Source organism: Pieris napi, chromosome 17 (genome assembly GCF_905475465.1).
Source record: "Pieris napi chromosome 17, ilPieNapi1.2, whole genome shotgun sequence".
Lineage (NCBI taxonomy): Eukaryota > Metazoa > Arthropoda > Insecta > Lepidoptera > Pieridae > Pieris > Pieris napi.
Genome location: NC_062250.1, coordinates 8,639,359 through 8,656,383, shown reverse-complemented (window position 1 = coordinate 8,656,383; position 17,025 = coordinate 8,639,359). Strand labels below are relative to the sequence as shown.

Genomic DNA, 17,025 nt, shown 5'->3' with positions numbered 1-17,025 from the left:
TCTTGTTTTTTTATGTTACAGGAGCAAACGTGCATAAGGCTCACGTGATGTTAAGTTATACCATGTACAATTCCCATGGACACTCACATTGTCAGAAGGCTCGCAAGTGCGTTGCCGACCTTTTAGGAATAGGTACGCTCTTTTCTTGAAGGACCCTAAGTGGAATTGGTTCGGAAATAATTCAGCGGGCAGCTGGTTGTACATAGAGGTGGTGCGCGGTATTACGCATTCTAAAAACAATGCGTAATGCTCACTATTTATCATTATTACATAATAACAGTTCCTATTTAAAATCAGTTTTATAATTCTATGTTTGACTAGACATAGAATGTATGCTAGGTATTTTATTTAAACCGTGATAATCATCTTAAAAACGAACCGTTTTGTACGGAAAACCCCGGAAAATATCAGTAAGTCAGTGTTGTGTGAGGGGCCGACGACGTTTATGACCACTTTTATTGGACAATATATCCCCGGCCTCACCCCATCCAATAAAAAACATGTGCGCTATCTTATCAGCATGCAGATACTTATCTTTGCATAGATTATACAACTTTTGATTCCGTACACGTCGGGGTGCTGAAATGTTGGTTTTGGTTGTCTATCGATTTGTTCTTTGAAAGGCTTTGCGCTATATTCAAATTTAGTTGTGTAGCCTCTACTTCCACATTATTATTTGAATGTACGTATTTCTGTCACAAACGATCTTCACGTTGTTTTGTATAATAACTTTTATGTCAACACTAATTATATTGTGACTTCAACACAGTAGTTGTTATAATGGAGGAAGTATGAAGCAAAGGTACAAATGGAAATATCTAAGTTCTTCATACGGTGAAAGAAAACATCTGCACCGGACAAATCCCAAAAATGGACGGCGTGGCATACTAGGCTGGTTGAGTCTTCAGCCTTTCAGATGATAAAAATTAACTAGCTTTAACATTTGATGTGGAGCATGATGGTTGCAGGTGCTTACTAACATTTTGTGAAAAAGAAAAAACTAGCTGATTTTATATTGTTGACTTATATTATATTATTGCCAGTTCTTCTCGTCTGTTTTATGCCATTGATTTGAGAACTGGCAGTAAGTTTTTGTTCCTGATAAGTTTCTTTTTCTAAACAACTAAATGTAAAACATGTATTTTTGCACTTCTTGCCTTTCTTATGTAATTTAATACTTTTTTTTCTCACAGTGGTTGCCTGGAAGAGATCGCTCGAAAGTGATAAGGCCGCCAGTTGCTCTCCTTTTTATTTAATTATGTCAATTGTACTATATTAATGTATATGCAACGAAGTGTTAATAAATAAATAAATGTATATTTTGAACTATTATTTATTTTACTGTTGCTTTTGTTAACACAATAATAATTAAAAATTGATGTGTAGAAAATAAAACAAATTTAAAAAGTTTGGTCCCTGTTGCAATGTAACTTTAATTCTGTCAGTAGCAACTCGTTGGATTGCGATAATTATTCGTTGCGCGTGGGAAACACTACCTCTGGGATCACCGGTACTATCTACCAGGCTTAAATATTTCATTTGCGCCTGTGCACTTGAAGCCCACGGCCCAAGAGTTTCTACTCCAAATGGAACAAAGTTGGAGGAAAGACTTATATTTGAGCCGTTTACTTTTAGTGACCACTAAGTTACCTATATGAACAAATAATATTTTGATATCTCAACAAAAATCTGATAAGTTAGTTAACCATTGTTGTTTCATCAACCTGTTTAATTATTGTTTCGCTGGGAATCCAACCTGCATCTATAGACGTTAACCACTAGGCCGAGCAATACGAATCTATAACATGAATCTGTATTATACGGCTATTTATATGATATAAAAGAATGAATATTTAATACAAATAGCCCTGATTTTATGGCAAAATTAATTAAAGATATAATATTGTACGGTGAACGATGTTTTCATGTTTAATAATATTTAATATTAAATTTCCAATAAAATATTCCAAGAAAGACTTGTTTTCTAAACAAGTGATTAACATGTAAGGAGAGCGGTTCAGGAATATTCATCTTGATCAAAATGTAATTTATCGAGCTCAGACGGTAAACAACTTGGAGATGGATTGTTCCTATCTGACGGGTTATTACGAACCTAGTACTGTGAGCTACGCAATACGGGTAGAAATAGAATAAAATTTACTTAGTAAAAATAAATAATAGTTTATTTTCTAGTTAAATATTTTTTTTTTTTTTATTTTTTTTTTCGGATTATTGCATTGTCATCGATCTTTGACAGGTGCGTAAAGTTTGAATTAAATCTGTCTGTTAAAAGTGGGTCAAAATCGAGTCCGAAGGAGTCGGTTACATACATACATACATACAGGTGAAGCTAATATAAAGCGTGTAAAAAAGGAGTGTTTCTCTTTACAATTAGGATACATATTTTCATTGCATATATCGATCACTACACATTGAAAATTTTGCTTAAAATATATGACAGAGATTAAAAACACAACCTCACAAAAAAACAAAAATTTTGGAACTTAAATTCCTATTGTTGAGAAGCCAAGATTTCTTCCTTCTATCAACACTATACCATAATTAGAAGGAGGTGTAGGAGGTGGTAGCGCTCATGGCGTGGCCCTGACGCAATTTTCCGTTGTTTAATACTGTCATATACGTGGAATTATAATAAATCTTTTCAGATTCCTCTTTAGATTCACGTCCCAACAACTTTCGTGCAATAAAAGTCCCATCCCCAATCGTAAATGATAAAATTCTCGGCTTGTTTTGAACGGCAGCTATTTGCAATTCAATGGAATAAAATTAATCGCTTGTTACCGAAAACGAATCGAAAAGCCAAAAACAGCTAAAGTGAATATTCTTTTAATTGCAATTTATTTTTCACTTTTCACTAATGGATTTTGCGACGGCTTCTGTTAATTAAAAGTTTTAATGACGTGAAGTGGAACGCGTAACTTCTAGTATTTTTATGATGACTAGGTGTGATGGTACTCTGGAAAAATCCAACATGTAAAAGATATACATAAATGCAAAGGGACGCTTATAATAGCTAGGTTCACAAATAGGTCCACCACCATTATGCCGCTGCTCCGTGAAGGGAATTCAAGAAGTGGCATAGTAGTTAAGCTAAAACGACCTTGGTTCAAAACTTTAAAGAGTAAGTTCAAATCCCGTACAGCCCTGCGATTCTGTAACTCACTTCACGAACTCACACAGCGGTTTTCGCATCGGCGGTCTCTCTCAAATCAGTCGTGAAGCAGTCATTTTATGATTTGGCATTCTGATAAACAATAAAGTACAAGCTCCCACCTTTTCAGAATGCCAAATCATAAAATGACTGCTTCACAACTGATTTGAGAGCGACCGCCGATGCGAAAACCGCTGCGTGAGTTCGTGAAGTGAGTTACAGAATCGCAGGGCTGCAATGAATATTACTCATACGTGCTGTGAAGGATAGCATCATGAGGAAACCTGCATCTCTACGAAGATAACCGATCCTATAAAATAAATAAAAATCAGTGGCGCTACAACCTCTTTAGGTCTTGGCCTCAGATTTCTGAATCTGTTTCATGATCAATTTTAAATCTAATAGGCAAGTAGGTGATCAGCCCTAGTGCCTGACACTCGCCGTCGACTTTTTGGGTCTAAGACATGTCGGTTTCTTCACGATGTTTTCCTTCACCGTTCGAGCAAATGTTAAATGGGCTTAAAGGAAGAAAGTCAATTGGTGCCCAGCCGAGGATCGATCCTACGACCTCAGGTATCAGAGTCGCACGCTTAAACCACTAGGCCAACACTGCTCAATCCGATCCTATAAGAAAGAAAATTCAGCAATCCACCAGTCCAGTTATTAAAATCGTAAAAAAAAGTATTGAATAAATATTGGTGTAAGCGTGCGACCCTTAACTACAACAATCGCTCGAAGAAAAATATTGATTGCAAAACCGCATATCTTCAGCCCAACAGCACACTAGCTGATCAGCCACTAGCCTTTAAGAAAACTCACGAAACACATACAGAAATCTGAGGGCAAAACCAAGGGTTGCTGTTTTTTTTAGTTCATTGAAAAAATGTACCTACGGTAATGTATACTTTACGTTTGAATTGCCCAAGCCCAATTGAATATTTATGCCTTTTTATTCCATATGTTTTGGGAGTATCAAAAGATGTGTAATTAAATTCAAAATGGCGGCGGAATACATACAAGTTCATCAACATTACTCGTTTACTTGTGGAATGTATTAGCATATTTAGGCAGCTATCCATCCTCATCACCATGTGCTGAGTAAACATGCGTTTGACTCAGACAATCTTATGCACAAAACTAGACCATGTAGTGTAGGAGATGGGTGGTTAAAATTAATAAGTAAGTTAATAATAAATACATATACGTTACGTATTATTGAAAACACTATTAGGAGACAGAGAATTTTACTTAATATTAATTATCTAAATAAATAAAAATGAATAGCAAAATATGTTAAACCCAAAATTCGAAGACGGCTGAACCTAGATTTTTTTATTTATTTCTTGAAGTCTATGGAAGGTTTTATGAAGAGAAAAAATTAGCAAACAGACATCTCTCTAAAAGTAATTACTAGGCTACGCAAAATAATCATATTAAGTCGAAACGAAGTTCGCGGGGTTGAGGGGGGGGGGGGAGTGGGGATTCATTCGACTATTCCTGAATGACTCACTTATTTATTGATCGGAACTTTTTGGAATATAAAACCATGAGGAAGTTAAACTAGTACCGTGGACACACAAAGGGATCTAAGAAACCAAGCAAGGGTGGTCAATTGATATTTTGGCTGCAATTTACCCCCAGTGCCCCTCAGCCGCACAAACTAAAACTGTTTATAAAGATCTTGGTAAAAGGAGGGCAAACGAAATGGACACCCATTTTAGTGGGTGGGTTGCCAGACGTTGAGGGAGGAGTAAGCTCTTTTTAAGCAATTGGATGCCGTTCCAAGGAAGGCGATACCCCGGCGATACTGTTTTTGGAGTTGTTTAATAAATTAATATATGTTTTAGGTTATAAAACACATTTAAACAATTTAGTTTAAAATATTATTATTATTTAAACGTCACAGGCTCCTACGCTATTTACCTTAACTCCGTCGTCGGAATGCATAATTCTTGAGTGAATTTCCCAAATTAATTGTTTCGGGTTGATTTACATTTTATCATCCCCTTACGAGACTTAGAACTTTAAGACATATCGATTTCTTATCTCTCTCTCAAATTTATAAGATAATATGTTTAATTTCTTAATTTGCACACTGATACAGTGGCTTATAAGAAAAATAAAATTCAAGATAATGTGAGAACTTATAGGCAACCATAACAAACAAGGAGTGAAAAAAGATCGATAGATAAATTGTAAAAACTAAAGGAAAATTGATTTCAAGCTATGGATATCCAGACCTAGCTCGTTTATCAAAATGCTTAATCTGGATATCGGTGATTTTGGCCCAAAACACGTTCTTCTAAAAACAGGGAAAAATGAGTTTATGGGATGCCGAGGGTGTCTAGAGTCTTTATTATTATTTATAGAAAGTTAAAACCACTTAATAACTTGATAAATTATTCGTGCTAATCATTTAGTAGAATAAATAGAAAACATTCGTTATGTAACCATGTGAATAGACAAAAAACATTTTTTTTTTTATTGAAGTGAATTTTTTATTAATACAATTTCAACGCGTTACGTAATTACCAATTTGTTGCGTAACGCGTTATGGCGCCAGTCTATGTAGCTTCCCTTTCTGTCACGGATACGGTAGTGGTAGGCAGGCTCCTCCTATCTCACTCTTACTCACAGCTAGACGTATTCCCCACTCTCTCCCCCCCACTCTCATATTCCTATATTATATTCAAAGGCGAGTGGGAGCCCATCGTCGAGGAGTCCCATCCTTTTGTTGCAGTAAGTGACAATTATTAATAATTGTATCATATAATATGAACAAGTTCTCACATTTCCTTCGCATCTATGACATATTTTACGCGTATGTGTTATACAAAATATTATCAAGAATCGCGTAGTAGTTAGCCACAGATGCCTTCGGACCGTCCAGCCAGTGAGGGCCCTTCGTATAATGCCCGCCTTCCACTGTGAGCGGAACGGACCCCTTACGGACTCCGCTGTACTCGTAACGATGATTTTCATACATATGCTTCCACTAAAGCGGAGACGAGCGCAGCGGAGAGAGCGAGTTGAATGTGTCACATATGAGGTTAGCGAGTTGACCAAGTTTCCCACGGAAATGAAAATGAAAATGTATGAAAATCATCGTTACGAGTATAGCGGAGTCCGTAATGGATCGTTCCGCTCGCAGTGGAAGGCGGGCATAAACTATTTTTTACATTTGCGTTAGCAAAATGTTGTTAAACATAAATCTAAACAAATATCTTTTAAGTTATCTCAATTCTTTCAGGACAAAGGACCATTCCGTGGCACAACAATAACTCATACACATTTCGTGAATTCTAGACGCTTCACAACAATATTTCTGAGAATACACATTATACAAAAACACATTCATTTTAAAGATATAATCTAAAAGTACATTGCACTTATCCCGCGGGATTTAGCAAAATTACATTCCCTGCATTTGCATGAGAAAAGTAAGAAGCGAAAACTAGACAAAGACGTGCCAGAATATTGATAACAGTAGTACAAGGTTAAAACGCAACTCGAAACGGGGGTGCAGTAAACCGGTGCTTTATAATGCGCCATTGATGATGATAGAGCTATAGCTGGGCGCATATCCATTTCCAACGGTGAGCATCTGAGTGAACACAATTATATTTATGTTTTCATCTTTCTGTCCTTAAAACTCTAGAGTTCTTAAAAGGAACTTTCCATTCCTTTAGCAATGCAAAAGGTCCGTAAGGTTGTAATAACTTGATGCACTATGGGCATGACAAAATAATATATAGTAACTAGTTACAGGGTCGGCAACGCACTTGCGAGCCTTCTGGCAATGTGAATGTCCATGGACGGCGGTATCACTTTACATCAGATGAGCCTCCTGCCCGTTTGCCTCCTATTACATAAAAATAATTTATATTTGTTATCAATGTATTTTATTTATATTCTTCCAATCCGTTAATATAGTATAATTTATAGGGAAACTGTTTAATAGAACGCTGTGGATTTTTATAGAGAAAATCTGATAGTAGTTGAATGTTATTTTTATGATTATGATCAGCACTGAATTTTCGTAATTTTAAACTCTTGCGGTTCGTAGCTTTTGCTTGAATACAAATGAAAATATATTGGTATGATTTAAAAGATATTTTATGTAACATAAAGAGAAAGACCACAGTGGTTTGCATTAAATTTTTAAAATCAAATTAATATTTTTAAAATTAATGGACTTAAAACCTTTTTTAACTTATACTTTTTGTTAATTTCAAACATGAACACATACAACAATAAATTGCACTTTTCACAACAAAAATAAAAGAACGCTTTTAATGAGAAGTTCAAAATTAAATGCATTTATTAATTGATTAATTCAAAATATTGATATTTTCAAACCATTCAATTTTCCTAACAAAAATCCCAAAAAATGCTTCATATTTACAATCTATAGGTTCTACCCATTTACCTCAATACACACAATTAAAAAGTGTATTACTTATGTTGCTCTAACGAACCGTTTTCTAACAAGAATTGAAATGATAAAAAGTCATTAGGGTTTTGTGTCTCTTCAACCTGACTCTTCAAATTTAATTCGCATTTCGTATGCTAAAGCACAAACGACTTAAAAATGTATCAAGCAATCTTTTTGAACACACACATTGAATTATACACTTTATTACAATGCAATAGAGTCCATTCTAGATTAACCACAGTTTGTTTGCAATACATGTTGAAATATTGGAATACCACAGGGTGAGTGCAAATTACACATGCTTTTAAGAATTTTGCGCCGTAAAAGCATCTTAGTAAGGTACAAAATAATATATAGTTTATAAGAGGCGCTGGATTTGACACTTGTCGCAATTTCAGGAGTTTTGGGAGTTTCAGAAATATTAAGAATATTTTCCCTTCGCGTTAAATAAATCTTGTGTTGTTTGGAAAATATCACACGAAAGGGTGGAATGCAAAAATTGCAAGAATTATACATATGTCAAAATATAAGTAGATAATTATGAAAGACCTCTGAAAGCCTTCTAACGTTCATAGAAGAAAAGCAAAAATTGCTGGACAGTTTTTCCTATCCATTGCTGGTAAAGCTTCTGACTAATAAGCTCTTATTAGTGGGCGTCTACAGCGTCTATGAAAATTTTCTCAATATAAATATAGGGTGTATTCGTGATTGGGATTGATTTTTAAGTATATACCATGACCTTAGCAAGATGGCTCTGTATTATGTTTTATGTATTTATTAATTTATAAAAATTGTAATATATATTAAAATAGTATATGAAAACCAATATAGCAAGTCGGATTCGTTGAGTTTAAATATTGTCTAAAAAAAAATCACCTATCTAATATTTTCAGTATAGCACTTTTTATGAATATCAATTTAAAAAAAAAAAGCGTTGTTAAGTGAATAAGTGTTTTCAATAGGTAAAAGCTAAAATTTGTAGTTGTAAGTTAAATTTTTATTGTATTGTCTTCTTGGAAATATACTGTAGAAAATGCATTATATATGATCATATCTATATATATAAAAATGAAATCCGTTTTCCGTTGTCACGACATCACATGAAAACGGCTCGACCGATTTGTCTGATTTTTTTTTTGTTGTGTTTGTAATTGTCAGGAGAAGGTTCTTATTAAAGAAAAAAAGAAAAAAAATGCGCGGAAAATTAGAAAATTCAAGAATACTTAACCACCATACAATTCGAACTTTTTGGTGTAACAAATTCAAATTCAAATTCAAAATTCATTTATTCACGTAGGTAACACAATGTACACTTGTGATTCGTAACCTTATGGCGTTTGACATAACACAACATTGACAGAATGCGTGCTGCAAATATCGTCAGAGGATGTAAGAAAAATGAATATCGTTCAAAATAAATGCTTCGATCGGAGTTATTATATTGATAATATAATAATATGCGAGCCAGAAAAACAAACAAAGAATGTTGTATAACATAAAGTTCACTTTGTTTCTGAAATATTTTTTAATTCATTATGCCAATTTGAAATCAATATTCATAGTTAAGACAGGACAACGTCTGTCGGGTCCGCTAGTACTTAATAAATAAAAAATTACTATATAGGGATATGGTCAAAATTTGCCAAAATGTACGTAAACAAACTCCCTAGTGCGTACATCAATCGTCGGTAACATATTGCTGGAAACAAAAACAAAAGGGTCTCTCATTACTTCGTGACAAACTTGTTTACTCCGGACCGCGTGATTTATGTAAATAACACATTTCGGACACAATTCTTTCTTGGTATGTGTTGATTCATAATTCCCTAGTATTTCTGACCTTAAAAAAACCGCTGACAATCCGACGCGTTTGTTTACTACCCATTATGCTAATAGGTTCTTATGGTAGAAGCACTGACTAGCTCGCTTTGTTACTTATTTTAATTAGTTTTTATTAAAATAAAATCAAATAACATACAACAGGCGGCCTTATCGTTAACAAGCGATCTCTTCCAGGTAACCCTCGAAAGGAAAAAAAGAAGTACATAATATAACGAAATCAGCATAATATTATTACCACACTTATTCTAAAATGTGCTTATCTTAAGGATTTCCTTTGAGTCACCATTATAATATATAGATTTTTAAAGTTTCGATATACATGGATAAAGTTTTATTCTCCAATTAAACGAAATGTATTTTGCACTAAGGAGGTTTCATGATATTTTTCCTGAGTTAGCTGTCTATGGCATAGTCTTACGTATCTGTGGTTAGTGAGTTTGGCGGCATTAGGTATTCTATGAATTGTTTCACTAGGCATTAACACAGGTGTTATGAACATACTCGTGATTAAATTTCATAGAGCAATTTTGCAACTATATAAAGCGCAAATTCGGCCCCACATGGGGTACTGCTCTCACCTCTGGGCGGGGGCTCCCCAATACCAGCTCCTTCCACTTGACCGTATTCAACGCAGAGCAGTTCGAATCGTCGACGACCAATCCCTCTCCGAGCGGCTTGATCCTTTGGCGTTGCGTAGAGATGTGGGGTCACTCTGCATCTTCTACCGCATTTACCATGGAGAGTGTTCTGAGGAATTGTTCGGATTAATACCTGCAGCTGAGTTTCGTCATCGGACGTCGAGGCAGAGTACGAAATTCCACCCGTATCACCTCGACGTCCGCCGTTCCACAACTGAGCGTTTTTCAAGGCAGTTTTTGCCGCGCACCACCACTTTGTGGAACCAGCTGCCCACTGAAGTATTTCCAAACCAATTCGACTTAGGGTCCTTCAAGAAAAGAGCGTACCACTTCTTGAAAGGCCGGCAACGCACTCGCGAGCCCTCTGGCATTGAGAGTGTACATGGGCGGCGGTATCACTTAACATCAGGTGAGCCTCCTGCCCGTTTGCCCCCTATTCTATAAAAAAAAAGCCATTTAAAAGCTACAAATCAAGACATAAGAAATATGGAATAAAGTTATTTTCTGTTACAAATTTATATAATAGCACGACCTTTTCTAACAACATAATGCTCTTAGGGAATCATTTTGTATAAGCTTATTCATATTCCAAGTTCGCATTCCAAGCCCATAAAAACGAGAGCAAAATATTGTGAGAAATCTCGAGGCGGACGACTAATAATTCCTTGTCTCCTCATTACTCTCCGCTTGACAGATGAATTTATAAGACTCCTCCGCTTTAATAATCTGCCACACTGTCAGCGAAAACAACAATCTCTTAAAATCCTCTTGTTTTCATATTTATCACTTACGTTTTGGCAAGTTTCAATTGTATTAAGTAGATACAATACAATTGTTAATTCGTCGCAGTACCCTTCCTTGCCTGGTTGAAATATTTCTTTACTATCGAACCCGACAGACATTGTCCTGGATGATATTTAAAGCGATTAGTAGATATATTAAACAAAGTATAATAGTACCGACTGCAGCGCCATCTGCTGTCCTGATTTGTGAATTTGACAATATTTGCAGCACGCATTCTGTCAATGTTATTTCAAACGCTGTAAGGTTACAAAAATGTTTGAATTGTATGGTGGTTAAATATTCTAAATTCCGCGCAATTTTCTTAATTTTTCCTCACAAGAACCTTCTCCTGACAATAACAAACACAACAAAAACGAATGAGCGAAATCGGTCCAGCCGTTCACGCGTGATGCCGTGACCAAGGGAAATAGGGATTCATTTTTATTTACATACATATATAGATAGCAGGGAATGGGACTCAAAACACGGCTTGTTTTTTAACGCTACGGAAGTGGTCTTAATTAGCATTTAGAGAGTAGAGAACATATTTTTCCGCTCTAATTTAAGATATGAGATTTGCCAGCTCTTCTCCGTCTACGGCCTTGATTTCGGAACAGTCAGTGAATGTAAATTTAGAAACGTTAATTTTAATTGACGTTCATAAGTATACATTGAACTCCACACTACAACCTATATAAATAAATGATTTTTTGAATTCGTTTATATAAATAATACATATGTGTTATGCGTTGCTTATGCTTCGTGAATAAATTGTGTTTAGGGACTATGGGAAAAGTAACGTTTTTTACATTGTCTTTCCGTCTAGTTTTCGAAATTGAATTTCCATCAAAGCCGTCTCTCTCTTACAATAAATTTTAACTCAAGGTTTTTAGAATTGGGTTGTTTTAACATACTTTATAAAGTTTAAAAACGATGTAAAAATAGAATGGCAAACTTATATAAGCAAAAAAACAAGTCAATATTATTTAATATTACATAATATTATATACAATATTCAATAAGTTTACACTTACTTTGATTACTGCTAATATTTCATAATACACTATCAAAAGGGGATTTGCCTTGTTTCTTTTTTTATCGTTGTCATAAATAAAGTGTCCCCACCGTATTTGTTTTGCACTTTATTAGATTTGAAATGTATTACCCATATAAACGCGTTAATAAAAAAAATAGCCTCTAAATCAAAATTATATCCATTTGCCGATCCAACAAGACCTACATTCTCCTTCCAGGCCTTCTTCTTTCTTTCCCTCTAGACTGAACTTGCCTGCAACCAGTTTTATACCTTCCCAACTCTTGTACAGTCTGTCTGTTTTTATATTTTGGACACTCTCAAGGTCACTTGACCTTTCGAATTCCCTTTTCAAGGTCGACTATCCCTGTTCTTTTCCTAATGCAAGTATATCTAACCCTATTTCATACAACCTATATGTACACCCACCCAAGAGTCGGTACCTCGCAAAGCAAGCTCAGTAAATCTATCACAATATTGAGTGCTCACTTTGGCTCGACTCCAGGACAGCTTTATGATCGTCTGTAATATAAATCAACGCGACATAACTATAATTAGAAACAGGTGTATTTAGCCTAAACATAACAGATTTCTTGTAACAAAATGTACGTGGGTCATTGCAATGGACGGAATGTGCCTACATGGTACCTACTTGCAAGCGCAAATTCGGCTCACATGGAATACTGTTCTCACCTCTGGGTGGGAGCTCCCCAGTACCAGCTCCTTCCACTTGACCGTATTCAACGAAGAGCGGTTCGAATCGTCGACGACCAGTCACTTTCCGTGCGGCTTGATCCCTTGGCGTTGCGTAAATGTGGGATCTCTCTGCATCTCCTACCACATTTACCATGGAGAGTGTTCAGAGTTGTTTGGTCTAATATCTGCAGCTGAGTTTCATCATCGGACGTCAAGGCAAAAACAAAATACCATCCGTATCACCTCGACGTCCGTCGTTCCACAACTGAGCGTTTTCTAAGGCAGTTTTTGCCGTGCAGCACCACTATGTGGAACCAGCTGCCCACTGAAGTATTTCCGAACCAATTCGACTTAGGGTCTTTCAAGAAAGGAGCGTACCAATTCTTGAAAGGCCGGCAACGCACTTGCGAGCCTTCTGGCGGTGTGAGTGTGCATGGGCGGCGGTATCACTTAACATCAGGTGAGCCTCCTGCCCGTTTGCCTTTTATTACATTAAAAAAATGGTAAAAAAATACTATGTTGTGGTTTTGTTGCGGTGATGTATTTGTGTTAATGTGTTATTGTAACTAACACCTTATAGGCTTATGATTGTCTGCTTAAATAATTAAATTATTATTATTAAAAAAGATTTCAGTATGAAATAAAGTATATATTCACAATGTTCAACGGTTCGCTTCTCAAGGATAAGTCAATGGTCGTCTAAAGAATACTTAAAAAAAGAAAATTTATAAACCGAGTCTGTACGGAGCATTTTCCGAAACAAATGAAAGTTTAATGGCTCGTAAAATCTTGAATTATTTATATTTAATAATAACTATTAGAATAAAGATGATTATTAGTAATCATAACAGTCAAATATACAGTATTTCCTACTTTTTTAACCTACATAGCAATAATACAAATAATTATTAAAAAGTAAATTAAAACAAATTGAAAAAATTTGGTCCCTCTGGCAGTGTACCTATAAAAAACTATTACTTTATTAAGCTAATACACGAAATTAACATATTAAAAATAATTCTTGGGCTTGAATAAAATAAATAAGTACCTACAATATTTTATATCATTTAATAATTCCCAAGTAAATAATATTAAGAATCGTCTAGATCCTTAATCACTTACTTTGTCTTTCCCTTTTTAATTAATGTTCAGATTCCTTTTAACCCTTCTCAGTATAATTAACTTTCTTAAATGTTCCAAAATTATTTTTAATAAAAATAACTCTAAAATAGAGCTTGCAATTAACTCTAATTACCTCCGTAATTAATAGGCATCTTTAGATTCTAACAACGGGTTTTTGTACCAAAGTAAAATAAAATAAATTTACATAATTTATTAAGTAAATTGTCACTCGTACAGAGACAAACACACACACATACACACTAATTTATAAGTATTATTAGGTAATTCTTTGTTACTATATACATTTGTTTTTGTAATTTTTATAAGAGCTACCTTGCGATTCTGTAACTAACTTTTCGAACTCACACAGCGGTTTTCGCATCGGCGGTCGCGCTCAAATCAGTCGTGAAGCAGTCATGTTATGCCGCTATGAAAACCGCTGTGTGAGTTCGAAAAGTGAGTTACAGAATCGCAAGGCTGTTTGGCTACCTAATAAAAAAAATGTATTCAACACTTCTATACAACTATAACAGTTGATCATGTATTTATTAACCGCTATAAACTTAAAAGAAAATTGTGAAAATTAACATGGTGTTAGTTTAGAATCCACCATATAATTGATACTTAAGATATATAAAAATGCAAAAATATCTCTCTTTTGTATACTATTAAAAATACTGATTAAAGAAGGTTATATTACGTTTTATATTTGCAGTATGGTATAAACTTTGCTCTGTGCAACATCAAACAATTAATTCGTAACAAAAGCGCGTTGTTTTCTTGCAATACATAAAACAGAGTTCTTGAGAGTTCGCAGAAACTAATTCGATATGAAACGCTACAATGCAGCCACGGAACTATGAAACAATTCCTCTAGATATATGGCCCCCTTAAGAATTGCTTCTGCTGAGAACGAACAATGTGCCAACGTACTCTCTAGACACTCATAAATATTACTCATATCCTTTCTTATACGACAGATTAAAAATTCCTAAAGTTACATAAGGTTTAAAGTAACTGTGATTTTTTGTATGAAAAATTTATTTGCGCTACTGTAAATTTTAGTCTTGTTGTATATCTATATTTCTTGTTAGAAATTGAATAAATCCGTGGCGCTACAACCTTTTTTAGGTCTAGGGCTCAGATTTCTGTATCTGTTTCATATTGTATTCTGATCATTTGTCAATCTAATCCTGTTCTTGACATACGCCGTCGATTTTTTGGGTGTAAACCAAGCCGGTTTCCTCACGAAGTTTTCTTTCACCGTACGAGCGAATGTTAAATGCGGCGATAGAACCTACGACCTCACGGATGACAGGCACACGCTGAAGCCACTAGTCCAACAGTGTTATTGAATAGTTAATCATAGATATGTTTGGGATTAGACTTAATGTACACACTACAAGCTTTTCTATTATGTTCTAAGATCTAATAAAATCTTGTAGAAGTTAGAATAATGAAGAAAGTTCACCTAAACCTCTCTAAAGACGAAAGTGTTTTCAAAGAAGCGTTTCCAGTGAAGTCTTACAAACAAAAGTCGTCACTGACAGTAGCTAAATCCGCGCAAAACTTGGACGATCCATTGGAAAGGTTTCTTTAATTTGAGCTCATGCTGGCTGAGATAAGAAGGGGATCGAACTGGATGCAAACTTTACACAATTAAACCTTTATTTTGCGCCCCGACAATAACGAGTAATTAGCGCTTGGCGTCTGCTGATTTTTTTCGTGGAAAACTTCGAATTTCCTTCCTTTGTCCGTGGAGAATTTCATCTCATCAAAAGGATGACCCTTGAAAAAACCTATTAACATCAGAATGGAGTGTTTGATGACTTATTGAAGTTGAATTGGAAAGTCGTCGCGTCGATAACAAACCTGTGAATTAGGAGTCATTTTTAATATCCGGCGGAGGTCAACATACTTCCCTTCGCACGGCCCTGCATCGGGGTGTTAAATTCAATAAACGCTGATCTGTAGGCCTGGCTACGATCTGAATGCACGTTTTCAATACTCCTTATTGAGCCATTAAACCTAATAGCTGTTACAATAGAGCATTACAATTTGTCTCGTCGCGATGCTTCGTAGAAACACGTTAAGGAGAGTACTTATGGTGGTGTACCAAAGTGGAACTTGTGTGAGCAGGTATAAAGTCACGTATCGATCGGTGGTGAGGGTTTATCGCCGGATATTGTAAAGTGGTCGCCGTTACACAATGTGTCGGGGTATCGGCAGGTCTGCGGACGTTAATTGTGTTGGGAATAAACCGATATTAATTTTTTAATTTTATTGGGGCTCATTACTTAATAACGTAACCAAATTATTGGATCGTGTCTTATTTCAATGCGTTTAACTTAACCTAGCTTGTACCGATTTAGTTTAAATGGAGCTAAATCGATAGTTTTAATTTAAACATTAAACAATACGCATGTAATTAAAAAATAATAAAAGAAATGCCTATTGAATTAAGGAGTTCTTTAATAAAACTAGAAAATTACTAAATGTTTATCTCACACCTAACATATACATTATAACATTGTTAGATACAAATTTAATATTTTTTAAGCTTATAAAAAACGTACTACTCACTGCTGCAAATACTTAGCGTTCATTTATGTTCAAAATCTAAACCTTACCTGCTGGACAGTTGCAGTCTGTTGCATCCCGCCGAGACCTGGAAACCTGCACATTGAGGCCTGACGGCCGTAGCCGGAGCTCCAACATCAACTGCTGCTCCTCCAACACTTGCAGTCGCTGTTCGAGTATCTGCTGTCGCACTATACTATATCCACACGCTACAAGAACAAAAACACAGAAACACATTCGCACAACACAATACCACAAGTCACTTTGCCCCATTTTCATAATTTCACCGTTTCACATTCATAAATTGTCCGTCAATGTTTGGAACATTATTATTTGTATTAAAAATGATCTAGACGAACGATCGAAGCGATCGAGTAAGGAGTTAGAGCGGTATTGGCAGTAGCTGCGGTGGGGTCCCTCGGGAAAGGAAGCAGCTCGTATGCTAACTGCCCTTCTAGTTGTGTCGATTAGGCGTTCCCTTCCGCACTCGATAGACGTGTCACGGATGCTCTTCAAAATGAATGTCATGTCAGTGGATAATTGTACAGCGAAAAGGGGTGATATTGGGCGCTGTGACTGACGTTTCCGCATACGATCGTGGAAAGTTACTCGGGAAGGTCATTACTACGGTGTATGATTACTACGGAGTTGTTGAATAGAAAATACTTGTGACTCCTTAATAATTATCTTTTATATACAATTAAATGTGGATTTGACAGAAATT

The 17,025-nt window shown here is 35.5% G+C and overlaps 1 protein-coding gene across 1 annotated transcript in view; it reads right to left on the bottom strand.

Annotated features, from left to right (window-relative positions):
• The window catches only part of LOC125057720 (collagen alpha chain CG42342), a 334,531-nt gene extending 317,752 nt beyond the window's left edge, over nt 1–16,779 (bottom strand). Inside the window, exon 1 of the mRNA XM_047661560.1 lies at nt 16,352–16,779. Coding sequence (XP_047517516.1) covers nt 16,352–16,580 — 229 coding nt within the window. The 5' untranslated portion in view covers nt 16,581–16,779. The remainder of the gene's footprint in view (nt 1–16,351) is intronic.
• Nucleotides 16,780–17,025: the final 246 nt, after the last annotated feature.